This window comes from Bos indicus x Bos taurus, chromosome 5 (assembly GCF_003369695.1).
Source record: "Bos indicus x Bos taurus breed Angus x Brahman F1 hybrid chromosome 5, Bos_hybrid_MaternalHap_v2.0, whole genome shotgun sequence".
In the NCBI taxonomy this organism is placed as follows: domain Eukaryota; kingdom Metazoa; phylum Chordata; class Mammalia; order Artiodactyla; family Bovidae; genus Bos; species Bos indicus x Bos taurus.
Window position 1 is genome coordinate 55,311,194 of NC_040080.1, and position 22,358 is coordinate 55,333,551.

Consider the following 22,358-nt stretch of genomic DNA (forward strand, 5'->3'; position numbering starts at 1 on the left):
CCAGCCCCTTGGACAGCAAGGAGATCAAACCAGTCAATCCTAAAGGAAATCAACCCTGAATATTCATTGGATGGACTGATACTGAAGCTGAAGCTTCAATACTTTGGCCACCTGATGTGAAGAGCCAACTCACTGGAAAATACCCAGATGCTGGGAAAGATTGAGGTCAGGAGGAGAAGGGGGCAACAGACGATGAGATGGTTGGATGGCCTCACTGACTCAATGGACGTGAGTTTGAGCAAACTCTGGGAGATAGTGAAGGACAGGAAGCCTGGTGTGCTGCAGTTCATGGGGTTTGCAAAGAGTTGGACAGAACTTCGTGACTGAACAACAACAAGGGACATGACCAGATTCACATTTTGTCTCCAGGGTAGAGAATGATATGGAAGGGCCAGAGACGAAAAAGGAAGAGCAGGTAGGGGAAAACAGTCATAGTCCAGGTCACAGGTGAAGGCAGTAGTGGCAGAGGAGGTACTCAGTGTGATTTGAGAGATGTGGAGGAAGCAGAATCTAGATATAGGGCAGGAACTATTTAAGATATGTGATTCCCCAGTTGCTCAACATCATTCCATTCAAATCTTGCTTGTGTTTTTCATGCCCCTTCTCCTTGGCCAACACCAATCCCACTGCTCTTCTAGCCTCAGCTCTATGGAGCCTTACACAGGGGCACTGGCCCATATCCATCCTTCCATTTTTCCTAATTGCTGTCAAACTTTTGGCCTCTATCACACATGTTACCAAATTATGCAGAGCCTTGTTTTCCAGTTGTTTCAAGTTTGCAGGGCTGGTTTTCCTGAAGGAAAGCATGAATTTCTCAAAGCCAGAGACCATGGGTTCTCTGTCTTTGCCAATGGTACTTAGTTTTGTACTAGGAACACAATGGATAGTTAATTAATACTCATTGAAAAATTGTAAAATCTTAATCAAGAAACTGTCATGGATGGGAGATGCTTTGCCAGGACTGACTTTGATTTTTTCCCCTCTTCTATTCTATCACATATTGAGACTGGTCAAAAGTAAATGGTCTCATCTCAGAAAACATTTTTCACTCTCTCAGGTCATGTGGATCATTTGTTACTCATACCCAGAAGGGGTCACAATTCATCAATGTCATTGGGTCAACAGGAGTAAACCCTTGTAACAAGGACTCTGGAAGGAAGAATGACTACCCAGGGAGATGAAATGTAAGGTGAGTTGTCTTATTTCATTTTCCTCTGGGCTCATTTTTTAAAGGCTCAGGGAAAAGTGATATTAATCCACCTAGTCTAAGAAATAAAGTATGATTTTCTTTTTAATAAGGAATCAATGAAGTGTGGATTGTCATTACCCAATCTGAATTATCAGTCTCTAAATAAAATAAACACTGCCATGCCAGAATGTTGGGCATATATAGACCATTAAAGAACAATCAATGAATGATTATCTCAAGTTAAATGCAGATACTTTTTTGACCTGTGGGATTAAAACAATCTTTAAAGGTTATTAGTTTGAAATGAAAATTAAAGTAAGCCTAACATTTATTAGAATGACAGCACCCTCTATTTCCTATTTGCCTAAGAGTTACTAATAGTCCATTGTCATTAATACATGTAAGCAGTGTTACCTCTCAACAATTGTTGTTGATACTCTGTCACTAACAGTCACGTGGGTGATGAGCTTCTTACGGAATCCTGTGAGAGGTCTGGTTTAATCTCACACACCCGTTTCTAAGTCCCTTTTAGAGGAAACACCAGCCTCGGCAGGAGGAGGTCAGGTTTACCAAGAACAATCCATGTCCTCTGATGAGCTGCCCTCTTGGGAAGAAGCCAGATTTGAGTGTCAGCTGTGCATCTCAGTTTGTTTTTTGCCCAGTGTTGGCTTGTCCCAGCTCACAGTCTGCCCTAATTATTCTGCATAAGCTTTATATTCACAGCTGGTTAAGAACTCACCTTACAAGATCCAAAGGCTGGTATTTATACCACACACCCCAGGACGCCCAGCACTCATAGAGCAGATGTCGGTGGTTTACCGCTCCGTGGGTTCTGATGGAGTTTTTACTTCTGTAACTTCCCTGGATAAAAACACCATGGCCAGTGAGGTAATACCCACAAAAGCCAAGAGCAAAAACTGATAGTAATGCTAGTTCTTTTTGTTTTTATCTTTTTAAGGTAGTGAAGATACCCTGTATGATACTATAATTGTAGATGCGTGTGTATTATACATTTGTTTAAGCTCATAGAATGTATGGAATACAACACCAAGAGTAAGCCCTAAAATAAACTATGAACTTTGGTTGGTTATGATGGTTCAATGTAGATTCATTAATTAAAACAAATGTTCCCCTCTTATGGGGGATACTGGGAGAAGCTATACATGTAGGGAGCTGTAACACTAGTTTTTATGGCAAGAGTAGCAATAGGGATGATATAAGGATAGATCCATTCTATTGAAGGGAAAAGAGTGGGATTAGTTATTCTGGACATAATTTTGATGTTGATGCCATGCAGTAAAAATCCCATGCTTGCTAGAATCAGGCAGGTCTGAACTGAGTTAAAATTCAGTTCTGTTACTTTTTAGCTAGGATATCTTAAACTCTCCGAGTCTTGGATTCCCAGTTCATAGTGGAACTAACAACATCTGCCTCATTAGGTTTCTTCTGTGATTTGAATGAACAAAGCATCTTGCTCAGAGGCCATGCCCAAGACTTAGGAGTTCTCTTTCCTACTTGTCTCAAGACTAAAGTATCGATAGTTGGTAAACAGCTGGTCACATGGCCTTGTGACCAAGGGCAGAAATTTTTACAATGTAAGAGTTGTAAGTCACCTCAAGTTTACAATAATTCAAATATAATTTGACATCCTCATGGAACAAATGAGGATACCATGGGTCAGAGGAGTAGGCTTTTTTTTTTAAGTTCAGTTAGTGTTAATGCTAGTTTCACCAACAGAAAAGGCATGCTGTATGGAGGTAAATTATTGACATTTTAACTTGAGAAGTCTTTTCTTATGGGGAAGTGAACAGGCCTGAGAGACAAGGAACTCACTCAGGTTCTAGTCTTAGCTCAACTACCAACTCACTCCATAACTGGGGGTGGGCTAAGCTTTCTCTAAACCTCTATTTAAGTTTTCACCATAAAACAAGGCAACAGGAGCTGCCCTTCTTGCCTCTGAAGGTTGTTATGTGGTCAAATACTATAATGAGGTTAAACTGAGAGCAAAAGTCAAAGAGCGATTATGTTATTACTGCAGCTGCAATTACTAACTGGAAAATTCTCTTTTCATACAGTGCAGGGATTTAGCAAGATATGAAAACCACAGAGAAGGCCTGGAGTTATTCTGGGGTTTCACAGTTGCATCTCCTCAGATATCGGCAAGCCCACACCCACTCGTCTGCATAGAGACTCTGTTCACCCACAACTGCTCAACACTGCCCTTACTGTGGGCAAGGGGTAGGCAGTGGGAGAATGCAGTTCTCACTGAAACCCTTTATTGGGGGCAATGCCAACTAATAACCACATGGTATTATGGTTTTTCCAGTGGTCATGTATGGATGTGAGAGCTGGACTGTGAAAAAAGCTGAGTGCCAAAGAATTGATGCTTTTGAACTGTGGTGTTGGATAAGACTCTTGAGAGTCCCTTGGACTGCAAGGAGATCCAAGCAGTCCATTCTGAAGGAGACCAGCCCTGGGATTTCTTTGGAAGGAATGATGCTGAAACTCCAGTACTTTGGCCACCTCATGAGAAGAGTTGACTCATTGGAAAAGACTCTGATGCTGGGAGGGATTGGGAGCAGGAGGAGAAAGGGACGACAGAGGATGAGATGGCTGGATGGCATCACCGACTTGATGGACGTGAGTCTGAGTGAACTCCGGGAGTTGGTGATGGACAGGGAGGTCTGGCTGCAATTCATGGGGTTGCAAAGAGTCGGACACGACTGAGCGACTGAACTGAACTGACTGAACTAATCCTCTGGAGACATGTGTCTTTTGAGTTCAGAAACATCTGTGTGTGGCTTGAGAAAACTTTTATGTCAAAACCCTGTGTACTAGACAGCAAAAGAGACACTGATGTATAGAAGTCTTATGGACTCTGTGGGAGACGGAGAGGGTGGGAAGATTTGGGAGAATGGCATTGAAACATGTAAAATATCATGTATGAAACGAGATGCCAGTCCAGGTTTGATGCACGATACTGGATGCTTGGGGCTAGTGCACTGGGACGACCCAGAGGGATGGTATGGGGAGGGAGGAGGGAGGAAGGTTCAGGATGGGGAACACATGTATACCTGTGGTGGATTCATTTTGATATTTGGCAAAACTAATACAATTATGTAAAGTTTAAAAATAAAATAAAATTAAAAATAAATAAATAAAAATAAAAATATTCCATATCCATAAATTAAAAAAAAATTTTTTTTAACGAAAAAAAAAAATGTTTGCTTCTATCACACAAAAAGGATCATTCCAAAAAGGTTTCATGACTGTCTGTTAATAGGGTCTCGGATCAAAGCCTCTAGTTTTCTTAATGAAAGCGGTTTTAAAAATTTCACTGAATACTCTGTGGTGACCTCAACACAAAAAAGAGGGAATTTATGTATCCGTATAGATGATTCATTTTGCTGTATAATAGAAACAAACACAACATTATAAAGCAACTATACTCTAATAAAAAATAATAATAAAAAAATGGTATACCACCTTCTCCATCCTCCTGGTGTTTAAACTCAAGAGAAGAAACTCCGTAAGCCATATAAGAAATATATTTTGGGAAGACCTGCCATTGCTGGGTAGCTGGAACTGTGCTCTGAGCTGAACTGACAAACTGTTAACATTGTTTCTAATAGAAGATTGTTAAGAAAATCTAACAGTAATTTCACCCTGCCACTGTGTGAGGTCTTAGAGGACACTGGCTTAGAGGACACTGGCTATGTTCTCGGTGTCATACTATGACTGGTATGGAGTAGGTACCATGAAAATGACAGTAATCTCTCACCAATCATGAGAATTATGGCCCTGAAAACCCATATATGCAAAGAGAATTAGAGGTTAAATTACCATATATGTAAAGATAATTCTGGATTAAATTACCTAAAATCTAGTGGGAAAAATAGAGGTAAGGGTAATTACAGTTACATTTATAAAAGTCCTTATATATGACAAAGATCGTGCAGTAAATAAGGAGAATACAAAAATTTATACATCTTAAATAAGCAACAATAAGTACACTACTATTAATTTCCATTTATCATCTTTTAGTTACTAGAGCCTTCACAAGATGGCTTCCTCCCACTCTTTAAGGATTAGCTATAAATTTTTTGTTGTTGTTGCAGAGACTATATATTTCAGAGACATTTTCCCCCTGGGTCTAGCACGTCATACAAATTTTCAATGCCTCTTTAATTTTATGACTTGGAGTCCCTCAGCCATTCTTCTAAATTCATGCTGAGTGACTCTTGATTCAAGTACTCTTGCAGTTACATAAAAAAGATATGGAGAAATAAATCTGTGCTGGGCGAGAGATGTAACAATGCAAGTAGGGCCTCCCCATCTATTCACTGAACAAATTAGATTCATTCTAAACAAATGTCATATCAATGAACGCAATTAATGACTATCCCCAGAAGCTGATTTATTAACAAGGAATTGACAGAGAAGGAGAAAAGGCAGGACAATACCTCGTGCAGAGGAAATGCAGCTTCATAGGAGCCATTAGTAAGCAAACGATTCAGACCTACAACAATAAAAAAGTCCAAAGTGAATCCATACTGAGTTTAAATCCTCCTAATGTAAAAGTAATGTAAGGGTCATACTTTTTGGAGAAAACAACCTATATCTTCAAAAGTAGTTCAAATACGTCTGGGGGACAACAGTTTAGAAAGTTTTTCTATCTGCTAGGAAACTAGAAACAAAGACTAGAAAATCAAGTTTTCAAATAGGAAAAACACGATGAAGCATACCTAGCATAGTGCTTGGCATAGAGAAGGGAGTGCGCTGGGAGAAGTGGATGAATTAATCACGCCAAAAAGATGACCTTCCACCTGAGCTCTCCTATTTTCATCCAGAAGCTTCAATATGGACGAAGCCAACTCCTTTGCATTGGGCTAGTGGGATGACTTTGGAAAGTCCTCTTGTTCTCAGTCCTCAACTGTCTCATCCATAAGGTGGGGGAAGGATATTGGACATGTGGATTTGCAATGGTTTTATTGGTCAGGTATAAACCACAGTTTCCACCCACACTTAAGGGGAAGGGATTACACATTCAGGAGTCACCCCCAGCCTGTGTCTATCACAGGTTTATGAATTTAATTTTTTTTTTTTTTTCAAAGAATCAGCTTTTGGTTTCATTTATTCTTCTTTATTTTTTCCATTTCATTGATTTCTTCTGATTTTTATTATTTAATCTACCAACTTTAGACTACTTTAATTTCCTTCCCTAGCCCCTAGTTTCTTGAGGTAGGAGAGGTCATTAATTTGGGACCATTTCTTTTCCTATATACGCATATGGTGCTATAAATTTCTCCCTGTACTGCACACTTTTTGATACACTGTTTTTTCACTTTCACTGAATACAGCAACTTTCTGATTTCCCTTTTGATTTCTCTCATCCATGAGTTATTTAAAAATACATTATTTAGTTTTAAATATTTGTAAGTTTTCCAGAGATGGTCTTATTGATATCTAACTTAATTCCACTGTGGTCAAAGAATTATTGTCTTGTTTTATGTTCCTCAAGTATGGTCTCTTGGTAATACTCTGTGTTCACTTAAAAAATTGGGTATTCTGCTGCTGGTGGTAGAGTGGTCTAAAAGATCAATTAATTTCATTGATAATGTTTAGGTCTTCTAACCTCCACTGATTTTTTGTCTACTCGTTCCATTAATTATTGAAAAAGTGGTATTGAAACCTCTGACTATAACTGTGGACTTGCCTATTTCTCTTAGCAGTTCTATCAGTTTTTACTTTGTAGTTTGAAGCTCTGTTATTAAGTGCATAAACATTTAGGATTTCTATGTTTTCCAGATGCACTGACTTCATCATTTTAGAATAGCCTTCTTTATCCCTGATAGTATTCTTTGCTCCGAAATCTATTTTGTCTGATATCAGTATAGGCCTTTCAGCTTTCTTTTGGTTCGCACAGTATATATCTTTTTTGGTTCTTTTACTTTAAGCTATTTGTGTCTTTAAAGAGTGTTTTTTGCACGCAGCAAAAAAAAAAAAAAAAAAAAAAAAGGTCTTGCTTTAATTATTTAATGTCAACTTCTGAATTCTGGATTGGAATTTTCAAACCATCTATATTTAATGCTAATTAAATTATGAGGTGCTCTACTAGTCTCATTGGAAATCCCTTTGGGTTGCTCTTTCTCTGGCCTTGGGTAGCTTTCTGATGTGTGTACTAATCAGTACTCTAAATACTTGCGGAGGCTCTCTGCAGATCTTTAGGGTTCTCCATGAAGCTCTCTGTTTTCTGGTGTGTTGCCCTGTGAACTCTGGCTGCCTTGGTCTCCCTGGATTCTAAGCAACATCTTTTCGACTTGGAGAGTCTACTAGGTTCAGCGCGGGTTCTTTTTCCCTCTGTTGCTGTCTAGAAATCATCTCAAGATAGTAAGCTGAGGCAACTGTAGGGTTCACCTCATTTGTTTTCTGTCTCTCAGGGATCCCTGTTCTTGGCTGCCCAGTGCTCAGTGTCTTGAAAATAGTTGTCTCATACTTTTTGTCTTTTCTTTTCTGATTGTTTCAGGTGGGAGAGTAATCTTGTGCCTGTTACTCCATGTTGGCCAGAAGTGGAAATATAATGTTCTGATCTTTAAAGTTTCTCTCAGATCAAGAGTGATACTACTTCCTAAAATGTACTTCAAAGAAGATGACTGGAAGGATGTCTCTCAAGCAACATTTAGATGAGTGCTCTCCATGTTTCAGATCCTGATTAGAGGCAAGAGGCTTAGCCTAACTGGAAAATGAAACACGCACCAATTCACTTTTTATTGATGGAGGATCAATCAATGTTTAGGTACTTTTAATCATGGTAACATGATTAAATGTATTTTAAGATGCTTTGACATTAACTCTAAATGCCTAAGAAAGACAGCTGAAGTATAAATATCCGTAGGGCTTTGTCTAGCACAGAGGAGGCCCTCGATAAATACCTTTGTAATGAATGAACAAATGATTGATTATGTAGAAAACTTTGACTTTCTGGAGCTTCTATCAAGAATTCTACATATATCATCAATCATTTTCAAATATTCCAGATAATAGCAAAAGATTCACAGGGACCTAATAAGAGACTTCTGATGATGAAATTCTCTTGTGAATTTGTGATAATTTATCAAAGTCCTGAAATTTGAGAAAACAGTTAATATTTAAAGTCTTCCCCTTTGAGCATCAGTTTTGAAACTACGAATTAATATCAAGATTTATTTTTTGTACTTATACTGTTAAATAAGTCTTTTTTATCTATTAATTGCTCTATTTTGAAAATGGAATTCACTAGGTTTGATTTTCAGAGTTGTAATAATCTCAGAGTGAAGTTGAAAAACTTACATTGTGGTAGTTTTCGCTCCACTGAAATACCCTCATAAATCATGTCTACAAACCATATTTTAGTATTATCTCTAATCCATGTTGACCCATGCAAGATGCACTTTCAGAAAGAGTTTCAGCCAGAAAATAACGTAAGATAAACATTAATTCTATTGATGGATTAAATCGTCTTATAACATGTTTCTTTTAATTATGAAACTGAAGATGATGATTATGAAACATTGGGTCAACAGAATATTTATACTTGAACGTCAAATTTTTCATCATAATGTCTGATCCTTGGTTAGTAATTTAGTTTGTGGTTGGTTATTTCTAAATAGACATTTTTTCAGTTCCTCACTGACTTTCAAAGCACTGGGGTTCTTGATAGAATTCTTCTTTAATCAAATAAGAGAAATTTTTACAACAATCATTTCTTACTAGTAACAATACTACATTTCCTGTGTTTTTTCAGAACATTTACAAATCATTCTCTCTGCCCTTTTTCTGTCTCCATCTTGACGAGCTATAAAAATAACCCACATTTTTAGCTGCAAAAATTTAAGCACAAAATTGCTGTATGGCCTCACTGCATAGTCTTTGATTGTGTAAGAATGCTGATGGTTAGACACTGATCATGTTTAAAAGATTTTCAATTTGGTTCAACAAGCAATCTGCCTGTATGCCAGATACGGTGCTAGGCAATGATGATACAAAGACAAATAAGGCAACTCATTTATAATTGAGAAGCTTGTTATCTAGACTAGCAGTTTTTAATCGCAGATTCTCAACACCCTAATATATTATGAGTTGTGAGGTGTGCTAATATTATACTACCAATACTAATGAAGAGACTGGTTTTAAAAATTCTTTGCATGCTATGAAATAATCCAGAATAGCTACTGCCCTAATCATTTCACTTCTACTCACTTGTTTTCTAGTATGTTCCTGATATGCTGTTAACCGAGAAAAGGATGAAAAAAAGTATGTGTAGCATATCCAAAGTTTGTTAAAAAAAAATCACTTGGACAAATGAGGTATAAAGATGAAAAGAGTAATTAATGTAATATTTAAGTTATTCAGTACACAAAATGTTAACATTGGTTCTCTTTAGTTGGTAGAATTTTCATTGTCATTGAAAGTAAATAATTCAAGATAATAAAAGAAGAGTTGTACATTGCTAATTACCATATAGACTGCAAAAATAATTTCCATAGGAATTCAGAAGAAGAAAAGACTCCTCTGAGCTGGAGTGGCCATGGAGGACATTATGAAGAGGATGTGTCTCAAGGATGGATGACTGCTGCAGAGAATTTAAGGACGTGCTAACCCATAACCCTATGTAAATCAAGAAAGTCCTAAATCTGGCTCAATGTCAGCATACCCACCTACACTGACTCTCACTGAACATAATATTCCAGGTGTATTCAGATCTGGACCAGGTATCTGATTCACCCTATTATATTTTAATTTATACAGCTTGTAATCAAAATAGTTTTTGGCAGCTTCGCCATACTAGTGACTCACACTTGCATTCAACTAAACCTCCCAAGTTTGTCCCTCTTTATGATGTGTTGAGTAATATTTCTCCCACACGGTGCCAAGGTAGCTATTTTGCTGAATTTGAATATAGCACTTAACATTTACAAACTATTGAAAGTCATCTCTCAGATGTGGCTGAGAGTTCCAGATCACTGAGCTCTTTCAGGATCCTAACTCCAAGTGACTGACATAATGCATCCTTCCAGTCTCCACTCCACCTGAAAGCCTGATGAGCAAACTGTTTAGGCTCTGTGCCAGTTATCAGTTGACTGCTCCTTAGCTTTGCAGTAATGCAGTTTGACCCTGTAAATATTTCTCGTTTGCCAGATGCTGCAATGTTCAGCTTTGTCAGTAGAAGGCCCTAGAGGGACAGTAGGGGAGGGAGGAGTTTGTTTTCCTGGTACTAGTATGCTCCTCCCAGCAGGCTTCTGCAACTCATAGCTTCTATGGAACCCGGCACATGTAGTTCATGGTAGCCAGCAGCCCTGGGATCTCCTCAAGGGCAGGTGGGCCTTTGAACAGCTTCATAGGATGATGACGCTGGGCAACAACTCCCAGTGAAGGGGTTCCTTTGGAACCCCTCTAGCCAGCTTCTCCCAGAACTTGAGAGGGCGGGTTCACAGAGAATCCTGCTGGCACAGAAACCCCAGCAAACTGCTCTGCCACGCAATGATCCACAACTGCCCCCCTTCTAAGAAGGTCTCCATCTCAGCTTTGTTGTGGGGCATCTTCTCTTCTATTCTTTAGAATTCTTCTTGCTCTTTACTAGTCAGTCCTCCGTTACTCCAAACCTCCATCACAATTAATTATTTGCATTAACTTTTCCTGTTCAAGGAAAAGTTATCAAACTGATAGTTCAGTTGGTAAAGAATCCACCTGCAATGCAGGAGACCCCACTTCAATTCTTGGGTTGGGAAAATCCACTGGAGAAGGGATAGGCACCCACTCCAGCATTCTTGGGCTTCCCTTGTGGCTCAGTTTGTAAAGAATCCACCTGCAATGAGGGAGACCTGGGTTGGGAAGATCCCCTGGAGAAGGGAAAGGCTACCCACTCCAGTATTCTGGCCTGGAGAATTCCATGGACTGTATAGTCCACGGGGTTGCAGAGTCGGACATGACAGAGCAACTTTCATTTTCACTTTCCTGTTCAAATTCTGTGTGATTTTTTTATCTCTTGATTGACCATGATTGACACAGGTCATCATTCAAAGCATAAATAAAAGTCTTGCTGGGACAGAGATATGGACAAAGCTCCCCAAATCTTCCCAGTATATAGTAATCTACTTAATAAGGCAGGAAATTTGGTAATATATTATGGAAAGATTCTCACGCAAATATCCCCAGAGTAATATGTGGAGGTTATTTGCTGGGGGTGGTGATTATTTGGAGAATTTACTTATGTATGACAGCTCCCTGTGCCTGCTTCTGCATCTTGCCATACACTGGCTCCCTCTTGTCATTCAGGTTTTAGTTCAAATTCCAGCTTCTCAGAAGAGCATTCCCTGACCATGCCATCTCAGCATGATCTCTACCCCCTAGTCAATCTCTATAACATCATCCATTTCAATTTCTTCATGTTATGTACTGTATTTATTTATTTACTGTCTGTTCTTAACTTCCTGAACATACACTTCAGGAGAGAACTGTGCTCATCTCCCTAACATCTTGCTCAGTGCCTGGCGCACAATGCATGCTCAGTCACTTCAGTTGTGTCTGACTCTCTGCGATCCTGTGGACTGTTGCCCGCAAGGTTCCTCTATCCATGGGATTCTCCAGGCAAGAATACTGGAGTGGGCTGCCATGCTCTCCCTGCAGGGGATCTTCCTGACCTAGGGATGGAACCGGGGTGTCTTACATCTCCTGCATTGGCAGACAGGTTCTTTACCACTAGCACCACCTGGGAAGCCCACCTGGCACATAATGGGCGCTCCTTAAATATTTGTTGAATTGACAGCACTCTTCCATGGTCTAAGATAAATGAGATGATGTGTTATCTTTTAAAAAGCGATCTATTAAAGTTTAACACTTCTGAGTTATCCATCAAGGAACTGTGCAGTTAGAGGCTTTATAAATCACAAGCATTTCTAGAATTGATATCAATGTAATAAAACCAAAGGGAAAAGTCTGTAATCCTCCAAATCAAATGTAACTTGTTATACTGATATACTACTTACCAATTTTGTTTTTTCCTTCTTCATACTTTATTCTTTGTAAAATATGATGTACAATTCTACTTCTTGTGGCATTGTTGAAGAAAGTGTCTTTGTTGTGTATGATGAAGCTGTACACACATATTGAAAACACAAGGATTAATTGGAGCTGAGGGATCTAATCTTTGATATAATTTGGTGTGACTTAGAGAGCTATGTCTTCCATCTGTCACAGAGACGGTAAGTCTGGAATAGCATAAGGAATCCCCCCCACCCCAAGATCACACCAGAGGCAAGAGGCTCATGAATCTTAGCAGTTTTGGTTCTCAACCTCCCAGTCATTTACATCATTGTGTTAGGAAAGGGCTGGAGCTAATTACAATTAAGAAACTTGCAACTAATAGCAAGTCCATTCCTCACATCCTGTTTTTTTCTCCTCAGTAAGGTCATCAGATAAATTCAACTAAAAACCATCTTGCATTTATCTCCTTTTGTCTTCCACTTCATCCTCTCCCATGTCATAATCACATGATTTTTCAGGAATTTTGAAATCTGAAACTGACCTAGGTGATGGACACAGGTCTTAGGCAATCGCTCTGGCCTGGCTCAGGGCTGAGTCACTAGAAACGGCCTCTGTCTGTTCCTTTCCCACCTTCTCTCCTGGATGGACCACCCCTCTTCTAGAGCACGTACTTAAGACTGCTTCTCTCTCAGCCAAAGGCCCATCCAGCCTCCACTGTTTCTCACAGGACCATATGAACACACACAAACACAACACTGAGTTTCCCAGTAGGTATCCCTACCCCGAGCCAACAGACGGAGCTTCCAGGACCACACAATGCAGCATGAAATGGCCAGGTCCTCCCACCCAGTAATGGGTTAAATGGTCGAATATGAGAGATACTGTAAGTATAGTTACTTCATAAATTATAGTTTATTACCTCAGCAGACTTTATAGTATGTTGCGTGAATTGGACACTATGTAAGGCTTATCAATAGTGGCAGTCATCACCCTCAAAACTCAACTCAGAAGTCACTTTCCTCAGCAGGTCTCCCAACCCCTCCAACCACTCTTCTGCCCTCCAAGGAGTTTACTATTCATTCTCTCCTCTAAGCTATTTCTTATCTTGCAAACACATCAATTTACTGATCATTCTGTATAGTCATGTATTTATTTTCATTAATGAATTCAGTAAATGGTTATGGAGAACACTCTATAGGGTAATGGTTATCCAGTGGGAAATAAAGCAGATACAATCTTTGACCTTGAGAGGCTTACAGTCTAGTGGGAAAGATAAACCACAAAGGAAAGGAACATGAGGCAGATATGGGCAGAATCAACCTCCTTGTTCATGCCTTTTCCCACATAAGACAAAAGGCTGAATTGTAATAATTTCTGTAGTCCCAGGAGCTAGTGAGTGGCTGCTGCTGCTGCTGCTGCTGCTGCTGAGTCACTTCAGTCTGTGCAACCCCGTAGACTGCAGCCCACCAGGCTCCCCCATCCCTGGGATTCTCCAGGCAAGAACACTGGAGTGGGTTACCATTTCCTTCTCCAATGCATGAAAGTGAAAAGTGAAAGTGAAGTTGCTCAGCCACGTCCGACTCTTTGAGACCCCATGGACTGCAGCCTACCAGGCTCCTCCATCCATGGGATTTTCCAGGCAAGAGTACTGGAGTGGGGTGCCATTGCCTTCTCCAAGTGAGTGGCTAGTACACAGTAATGGTGTAGGTTTTTGAATAGCAGTAAGAGAGGGTTTGTGTGAATTTATATTGGAAATTGCTATTACTTTTTAAAAAATAAGATGAATTCTTGGGAATTACTCAAGTCATCTAGATAAAACTGGCCTACACAAAGAGTGGTCCAGGCACGGGGTTTGACTGTGGAACAGAATTGAGGATGTTAGGTTGGGATAAAGTAGAAAAAAGCCAGAGAATATGAAGACAAAATGTAAATCCCATGAATGGATTCCTTGGATAAGAGCTTTCTGTTCACTTCTATTGCACTTCTCTTATATTCTGCTATGGAATTTACTTCTCAGAATAAAGTAACTTGACTTGATACAGGAGAGATAAATGCTATGTGGGTAAATGGGAAAGCAGCAGCATTTATCTTATCTCTTCTCTAGGGTTGTCTGAAAACATTTTATGGCGTCAAAGGGGGAGAGGGGAAAACTGAGAGTTACAGCAAATGTAGTTCCTTTTATCTTATTCTCTTCTGCTTTTTCACCTTATTTGAGATAGACTATTACATTTTAACACCCATAAATATGTCATAAAGAAGTAGACAATAAATAAAAAAGTCCGTTTTGACTCACAATTTTAGATAACTAAAAGCTGATAAGCACAACCATGCTTGACAAGATAATTCTGGGCTAAAAGCCCGTGTCTCTTGCTCCTCCATTAAATGATTTTCTGCCCCCCCCCCCTTTTTAAATAGCATCACATTACATTTTGTGAGCTCATGTAATCATTCTCTGTAATAAGCATCACAGGCGAACCTCATAATTCTGTTTTCCTCTCCTTTACATCTAGGTCATACCTGGATCCTAGAGAGTCTATAATGAGAACAAATAGAGAGAACCTGTGCTGCCGGCCACTAGCTCCAGATATGTTAACTCATGCCATGCTTACAATAACCTGGGAGGAAAGTACTTTATAGCCCCCATATTACAGGAATAGAATCAGAGAGGTTAAGTGATGTACCCAATGTCACTGTTAATAAGGGGCAGAGCTCAGATGTAAACTCAGGCTGTCTGGCTCCAGAGCTCTCATCTTATCCATGCCACTCACTTGCCTCCCTGGGACAAACTTCTGACTCCTGGAGGTCAGCTCTGCTGGAACTGTTCTCCTTGCTTCTTATCCTCAGAGCCCCAGCTCAGGTCATATCTCCCTCCAAAAGTCTTCGCTGACCCCCAACTCTCACCCTGAAAAGTATTATGGTGCTACAAAAAGAGAAGGGAGCATAAAACCATTTCATGGAGGGGGGATATAAGCTTTTAGTTCCAACATCACTCCTGATTTCCCTTAAGACTTGGAAGTGAGATTGACCTCAACCTGCATCCCAGCTTTGTCACTTACTATGGGGTGTTGGGACCATCCCTCAACTTCCCTGGGTCTCAGTTTCTTCATCTGTGGTATGGGATAAAACTGGAATCATCCTCCAATAAGATTTTTGCAGAATTAGATGAGATGATGGAGAAGGCAATGGCACTTACTCCAGTACTCTTGCCTGGAAGATCCCATGGACAGAAGAGTCTGGTGGGCTGCAGTTCATGGGGTCGCAAAGAGTCGGACATGACTAAGCAACTTCACTTTCACTTTTCACTTTCATGCATTGGAGAAAGAAATGGCAACCTACTCCAGTACTCTTGCCTGGAGAATCCCAGGGATGGCAGAACCTGGTGGGCTGCCATCTATGAGGTCGCACAGAGTTGGACATGACTGAAGTGACTTAGCAGCAGCAGCAGCAGGTGAGATGAGCACTGCTGAGCCCTGTTTGGCATTTAATAGGCTGTCAGAGTCAGCTGTTACCACTCTTGTTGTTCTGTAACTTTTATATAGAACTTTTCTGCTTACATGACTTTTCTATATGAGCTTCTTTAGAGCAGGGACTGGCCATGTGCATCTCTATTTCCAGTATTAATACAGGGCTTGGCACATGACAAGCTCTTAAAGTTGGCTCTCTGAGAACAAATGAGATCTTCCGGAGACCCCTAGTTAATGTGGGGGCCTGTTCCTGTGCTGCTGTGCTTAGTCGCTCAGTCGTGTCCAACTCTTTGTGGCCCCATGGACTTTAGCCCACCAGGCTCATCTGTCCATGGGGATTCTCCAGGCAAGAATACTGGAGTGGGTTGCCATGCCCTCCTCCAGGGGATCTTCCCAAGCCAGGGATCAAACCCAGGTCGTCTGCATTGCAGGTGGATTCTTTACCATCTGAGACACCAGGGAAGCCCAATATGGGGGTGTAGGAAACTAAGTCTCATCTCATTAGACCTTGACCTCCATGCCTGCTTCCTATGAATCTTTCTACCTGCTTCATCTTTTCAGCTACCACATGAACCATTCTCTCCATGTTACTTGTCTAAGGATATTCTTGTAGTGCATGGAGCCATCTCACTTTCTCTGTCACTCCTTCAAACTGGAGGGTTAAGAGGAAGAAAAGTGATGATGTCCTGCATCATTGATTCTCAAGCTTCTCTTAGCCACTTACAAAACAACGCTCTCCAAATGAAATCAGACACAAACACATGCATGCATGAACCACACACCATGTAAGCTGAGCTGTTTGACAAACATAAGACCTGATGCTTAGTCTGTGAGGTATCAGGACTCTACCTGGGCTTAGAAACTCAGCTCTGCCTTCACACACTGCTGATGGAGCAGCAAACAAGTACAAATTCTATGAGCGTACCTTGACCAGGTCTATCAGAATTATTCCTATATCCTCATCACATCTTCTCTGACCTAGCGATTCCCCTCTAGAAATTTATTCTACAAGTATGCTCACCCACATGCCAAGTAACAGATGTACAAGAATGTTCATCATGGCATGGTTTACCATAACAAAACTCCAGAAATGATCTAAATAATTCACCAGTGGAGGAGAGGATAAACAAATACTGGTAGAGCTCTGTGATGGAACACTCTGCAGCTATAGAGAGATTAACAATGCTCAGTGCAGATATTAAAAATCTGCAAGATATTACAGGGCAAAAACAAGGTTCAGATCAGTCACACAGCTATTTGTGTCCAAAATAAAAGCATATACATGGAAAGAAGTACACAGACGTACATACTGACATATATGTTTGCCAGTGCATGTACAGAAGGACTGTGAAGGATGTATAGACATCTGGATACACTGGTTGCCTCTGGGAAGGACTAGGTGACTGGGAAGGTAGGAAGGGAACTTCACTGTACACAATTAAGAAATTTTTATCATAAGTAAGTACTACCTACAAAAAATGGACATTTTAGAAAAAAGAAAGTTTAAAGGGAAAACTGCAATTTCTCTTCTAGGTCTGTTCTTACTTGCAGAACAAGAACCATTTTCATGGTGAGGAGAGGAATAAACTGCTGAGTTGGTGGAGGATCAACTACAGGATTAAGGCTGTAAACATCTATCTCCTTATCCTCCCCACTGGAGTGATTCTATAATACACTCGAAGTCATACAATCAGCAATTCAAAAACCAAATGCCTTCCTCCAAATCTTCCCATTCTTTTGTAAAAGGAACCACTGGAAGCCCAGGACTGCTAGTATGCATGTGTGTGTGAAGGGGACTTTCTTGATGCTTCCATCTTGCCCTGTGAAGGAGGCCCTGCTGACCTGCTCACTGCTGCGTGGGCCTGAACCTGAAGCTCCCGCTAACTCCCCTCCAGGGTCTCTCCTCTCCTGCCTTCCCTAGAGGAGAACAGCTCTCCATTTTTACTTGGGGAGGCGCCAATCTCCTGTCCTCCAAAATAGAAGGTTAGGGTTAGGAATATGCTGTGAAACTGAGGTTTAACTCCAAACCTCCCGGGGCTGTGGTCTCCAGAGACCCACTGAATGTTGCAGAAACTGTCCAATTATATCACAGATAAATTTTACTTTTTTCCCTCTAACTTAAAGATTCTGAAAATCAGTTTTATTTTAGAATTATGGTTTCTTTGTAATTGTTACTACTTTGGGGAAAATACAGGCAATGAAGAGGTTTTGAAAAATTTGGCTTAATGCCTATTTTATGAAATTTCTGCAACTGGTAAAAATAAACAAGGGTCCTCCAAGGTATGAAAATCTCCATGGTTTAAAACTTCAGGTGGAAACTTTCTCAAAAAGCATTTAACTACCTATAGGTGGTGCTGTCTAATTACGTTAGATTTATAGCTACATTACTGACTTATAAATTAAAAATCTAAGACATACGGTAAAGAAAGAAACAGAACCAGATAATTAATCAGGGTATGCTCTTGGCCCTAGAGTACAGGGGCTTGAAGCAACTGCCCCACTGGGTGTTAGAACCGCTCTGTTCCCGCTGCCCTCCATTTTGAATGGAAGCATCTATTGTAATTATCCTGGGCCCATAGCTCCTTGGGCTTCCCAGGTGGTACAGTAGTCAAGAATCTGCCTGCCAATGCAGGAGACACAATAGATGAAGGTTCGATCCCTAGGTTGGGAGGATACCCTGGAGAAGGAAATGGCCACCCACTTCAGTATTCTTGCCTGGGAAATCCCACAGACAGAGGAGCCTAGTGGGCTACAGTCCATGGGGATGCAAAGAGACAGACGTGATTGAGCATGCCCGCATCTCTCCTCATGGTCTGTTGGAAACATAACAGGCAGTTAATTTGCTTTTTACATGAACAGGCCTCTTGTCCAAGAAGAACTATCCCTGAAGAGCTGCTTCCAGGGATTCTCATCCTCAACTGAACCTGATGTTGGAACAAAAGATCCTGGACTTTGAGCCTAATGTCATATTGGGTTGAGACCTCTGGGGATCTAGAAATGGGAATCAGCATATTTTCTATGTGGGAAAAACGTAAATAAATTTTATGCCAGAAGGAAGGCTCTGGTGGAATGCAAAGAAAAAAAAAAAACAAAACCAGCCACAACTCCTCCCATTCCTGTATACACATCCCTTTGTGATGTGAATTTCTTGCTTCTTCCATTAAGAGGTACAGTCTATCTCTTCACCTCTCTGAGTGAGTTTTGTGACTAGCTTTCATCAACAGAATGTAGAAGAAGTGATTTTTGTGAGCTGAGGCCCAGGCTCTGAGCACCCACTCCTGTCCATTTGGAACAAAGCCCCAAGGCTACCAACATACAGAAGTCTGACTAGCCTCTCTGAAGATAAATGACCACATGAAAAGAGAAACCCAGCCACAAGCATGCACCACCCAAAGGGAGACAATTTTAGACTGTCCAGTCTGGCGAAGCAAAGAGATGATTTCAACCTCCTGTTGACCAGCTAAATCCAGTGAAGAACTGATCAGCTGAACCCAGCACAAAATGCTCAAAGAATCATAAGCAAATATAACATGCATTATTTTAAGTCAGTGAGTTTTACCCTCACATGGCAGTAGATGACCAACAGATCAGTCTTTCATGATGGCTGAAATTGTACTATTTCATAATACAAAAAGAAAAGTGAAGGTTAATGCCTTAAGGATAAATATTTCAGGAAACTTTATTAATTAGACTTTTAAATAGACACCTCTTTTTAACAAGCAGAAACAAAGGTGATACAGTTAATTGTCACTTAAATACGTCCTCAAGTTAATGAAAATCTAAGTAGGAACAAAGCAAGCAACCAATTAATTTTTTATGTGACAAGGCCTATTTTGATAGTTTTGTGGGCTTTAGGCTATTGCAGGGCAATACCTAACTCATTTTTTTCTTGGCTGCACCATGCAGCCACGGGATTAAACCCAGGCCCTTGGCAGTGAAAATGTCAAGTCCTAATCACTGGACAGCCAGGGAATTCTGCTAACTTCTTAAGAATACTGATATGAGTAAAAGGGTAAAATGACTCTCAGACTAAATATATACTATTTATCTGATTGGTAAAAATTTTCAAACCTCTTTTTAGGTGATAAGCTACTGGAATAAAAATCAATGTGACATGTTTTTATTCCAATGGTCATTTCTAATCATACTTCACAATCTTACCTTTGCTATTTAAATATTAAATGCAAATTAAGAAATACTTGCTCTTGAGACTTTTAGGTAAAGATGGAAAATTAAACACTTGTATTTAATTTTTTTCTCTCTTAAAACCCCATGAAAACAAGAGTAATATTTGTTTGTGTTTAAATAAAGGTGTAACACTCAAGGGACAGGGATAGCGGAAAACAGCAGCAAAGAAGCACTGGAGTGTGAAAAGCAGACAGACAAGTGGTAACAGAGTTAGGAGACCAGAAAGAGCCAAATGCTAACCCAGCTCTGGGGAAAACCAAGAAAAACTATGTATATGCTACAAAATCTCAGAACTGGGACACAGTGACCTCTAGAAGTAGTCTGCAAGGAATGCTAAAATAAGTACTAGTTGAAAGTTGTTTAGGAAGATGTTGTACTCTAACAGAACGCTGTGCCGTGCTTAGTCACTCAGTTGTGTCCAACTCTTTGTGATCCTATGGACTATAGCCCTCCAGGCTCCTCTGTCCATGGGGATTCCCCAGGCATGAATACTGGAGTGGGTTGCAATGCTCTCCGCCAGGGGATCTTCCCAACCCAGGAATCGAATGCAAGTCTTCTGCATTGCAGGTGGATTCTTTACCAGGTGAGCTACCAGGGAAGCCCTCTGTAACAGAATACTGGAGATATTTTCTTTTTCCTTTTTTTTTTTAATAGGATAATACAATCTCTGAACTGAAGACATTCAGGCATAGTTAGGAGTACGGGTACCATAGTAAAAACTGGAGGATCAAGTGAATATTTGCATTCTAGAAGCTGAGACTCAACTATCATCAACCATTTAGGCTCTAAAATGCTAGCAGCTAGGCCTTGACTTTCTGGGCAGAATACTGGCAAATACTTCTCTGGGGAATCTGACCAGCCTAAGATAAAAAATCTAAAGATAGTGACACTGAAGACTTTAAACTGAAACCCCTCAGCCATAAGGCCCACATCAGTTGACAGTTCCCACCTTATACTCTGAACTTCTCTTATTTTGCATTTCCTATTCTTAAATATGAACAGTCAGCCAAAGATTACCAGGTATCTGAAGAAACCCATTAACATAAAAGAGAATAAAACAAAGACAAAAACACAATGAGAAAGAAATATGTTCGAGAAAATTAGGCTCTGTAGAATGATGAAACATTTAAGAAGTCTTTATGAATAAAAGCTATACATGACAAGCCCACAGCTAACATGTTCAACAGCGAAAAACTGAAGGCTTTTCTTCTAAGATCAGGAACAAGATAAGGAGGTCTACTCTCAAAACTTTTATTCAACATAGTGTTGGATGTTTACTATACGTATTGTGATGATCATTTCATGATTAAGTTAAATCATTATGCTATACACATTATATAGTGCTATATTTCAATTACATCTTAATAACTGGGAAAAAACAGGAAAAGAAACACCAAACTCCCCCCACCCCTCCATAGTATTGGAAGTCCCAGACAGAGCAGTTAGGCAAGAGAAAGAAATAAAAGGCATTCAAATTGGAAAGGAAGAAGTAAAACTATCACTATTTGTAGATGATGTATTATTTATAGAAAACCTTAAAGACTCCACTAAAAAAACTGTTAGAACAAATCCAGTAAAGTTGTAGAATACAAAATCAATATACAAAAATTTGTTGCATTCCTATACACTAGTAATGAACTATAAGAAAGAGAAATTAAGAAACAATCACATTTACAATTGCATCAAAAGTAATAAAACATATAGGAATAAATTTAACCAAGGACGTGAAAGACCTATATACTGAAAACTGTAAGATATTGATGAAAGAAACTGAAGACAAAAATGGAAAGATATCCCATGCTCATAGCTTGGAAAAATTAATATTGTTAAAATATCCATATTGCCCAAAGCAATCTATAGAATTTAACCACTCTCAAAATTCCAATGGCATTTGTCTCATAAATAGAAAAAAATCCTAAAATTTGTATATAATCACAAAAAACCCTGAATAGCCAAAGCAAGCAATCTTGAGAAAGAACAAAGCTGGAGGTATCACATGCCTTAATTTCAAAGTACACTACAAAGTTGTCTAATCAAAACAATATTGTATTGGCATAAAAGTAGACACACAGCTCAGTGGGACAGAATCCAGAGCCAAGAAATAAACTCACATATATATGGTCAATTAATTATTCACAAAGGATACAAGAGTATACAATGGGGAAAGGACAGCCTCTTCAATAAATGGCACTGGAAACTTGGAGAGCTATATGTAAAAGTATGAAACTGGACTACTATCTAAGTCCTGAAGCCATAAAACTCCTAGAAGAAAACATAAGAAGCAAGCTCCCTGACACTGGTTTTGGCAACCATTTTTTTTTTTTTTTTGACACCAAAAGTAAAGGTATCAAAAGCAAAAATTAACAAGTGAGAATACCTCAAACTAAAAAGCCTCTGCACAGAGAAGGAAACCATCAACATAAAAATAACCTATAGAATGAAAAAGCATATTTGCAAGTCATATATCTGAAAAGGGATTAATATCTGAAATTTAT

At 39.7% G+C, this 22,358-nt stretch overlaps 1 protein-coding gene across 15 annotated transcripts in view; it reads right to left on the minus strand.

Annotated features, from left to right (window-relative positions):
• The window catches only part of ANO4 (anoctamin 4), a 434,080-nt gene that overhangs the window by 84,501 nt on the left and 327,221 nt on the right, over positions 1–22,358 (minus strand). For all 15 annotated transcript variants that reach the window (XM_027542020.1, XM_027542022.1, XM_027542023.1 and 12 more), the window contains 3 exons: positions 12,214–12,320; positions 5,653–5,708; positions 1,929–2,050 (listed from right to left, as the gene is read on the minus strand). In XM_027542020.1, the coding sequence (XP_027397821.1) occupies positions 1,929–2,050; positions 5,653–5,708; positions 12,214–12,320 (285 nt within the window). The remainder of the gene's footprint in view (positions 1–1,928; positions 2,051–5,652; positions 5,709–12,213; positions 12,321–22,358) is intronic.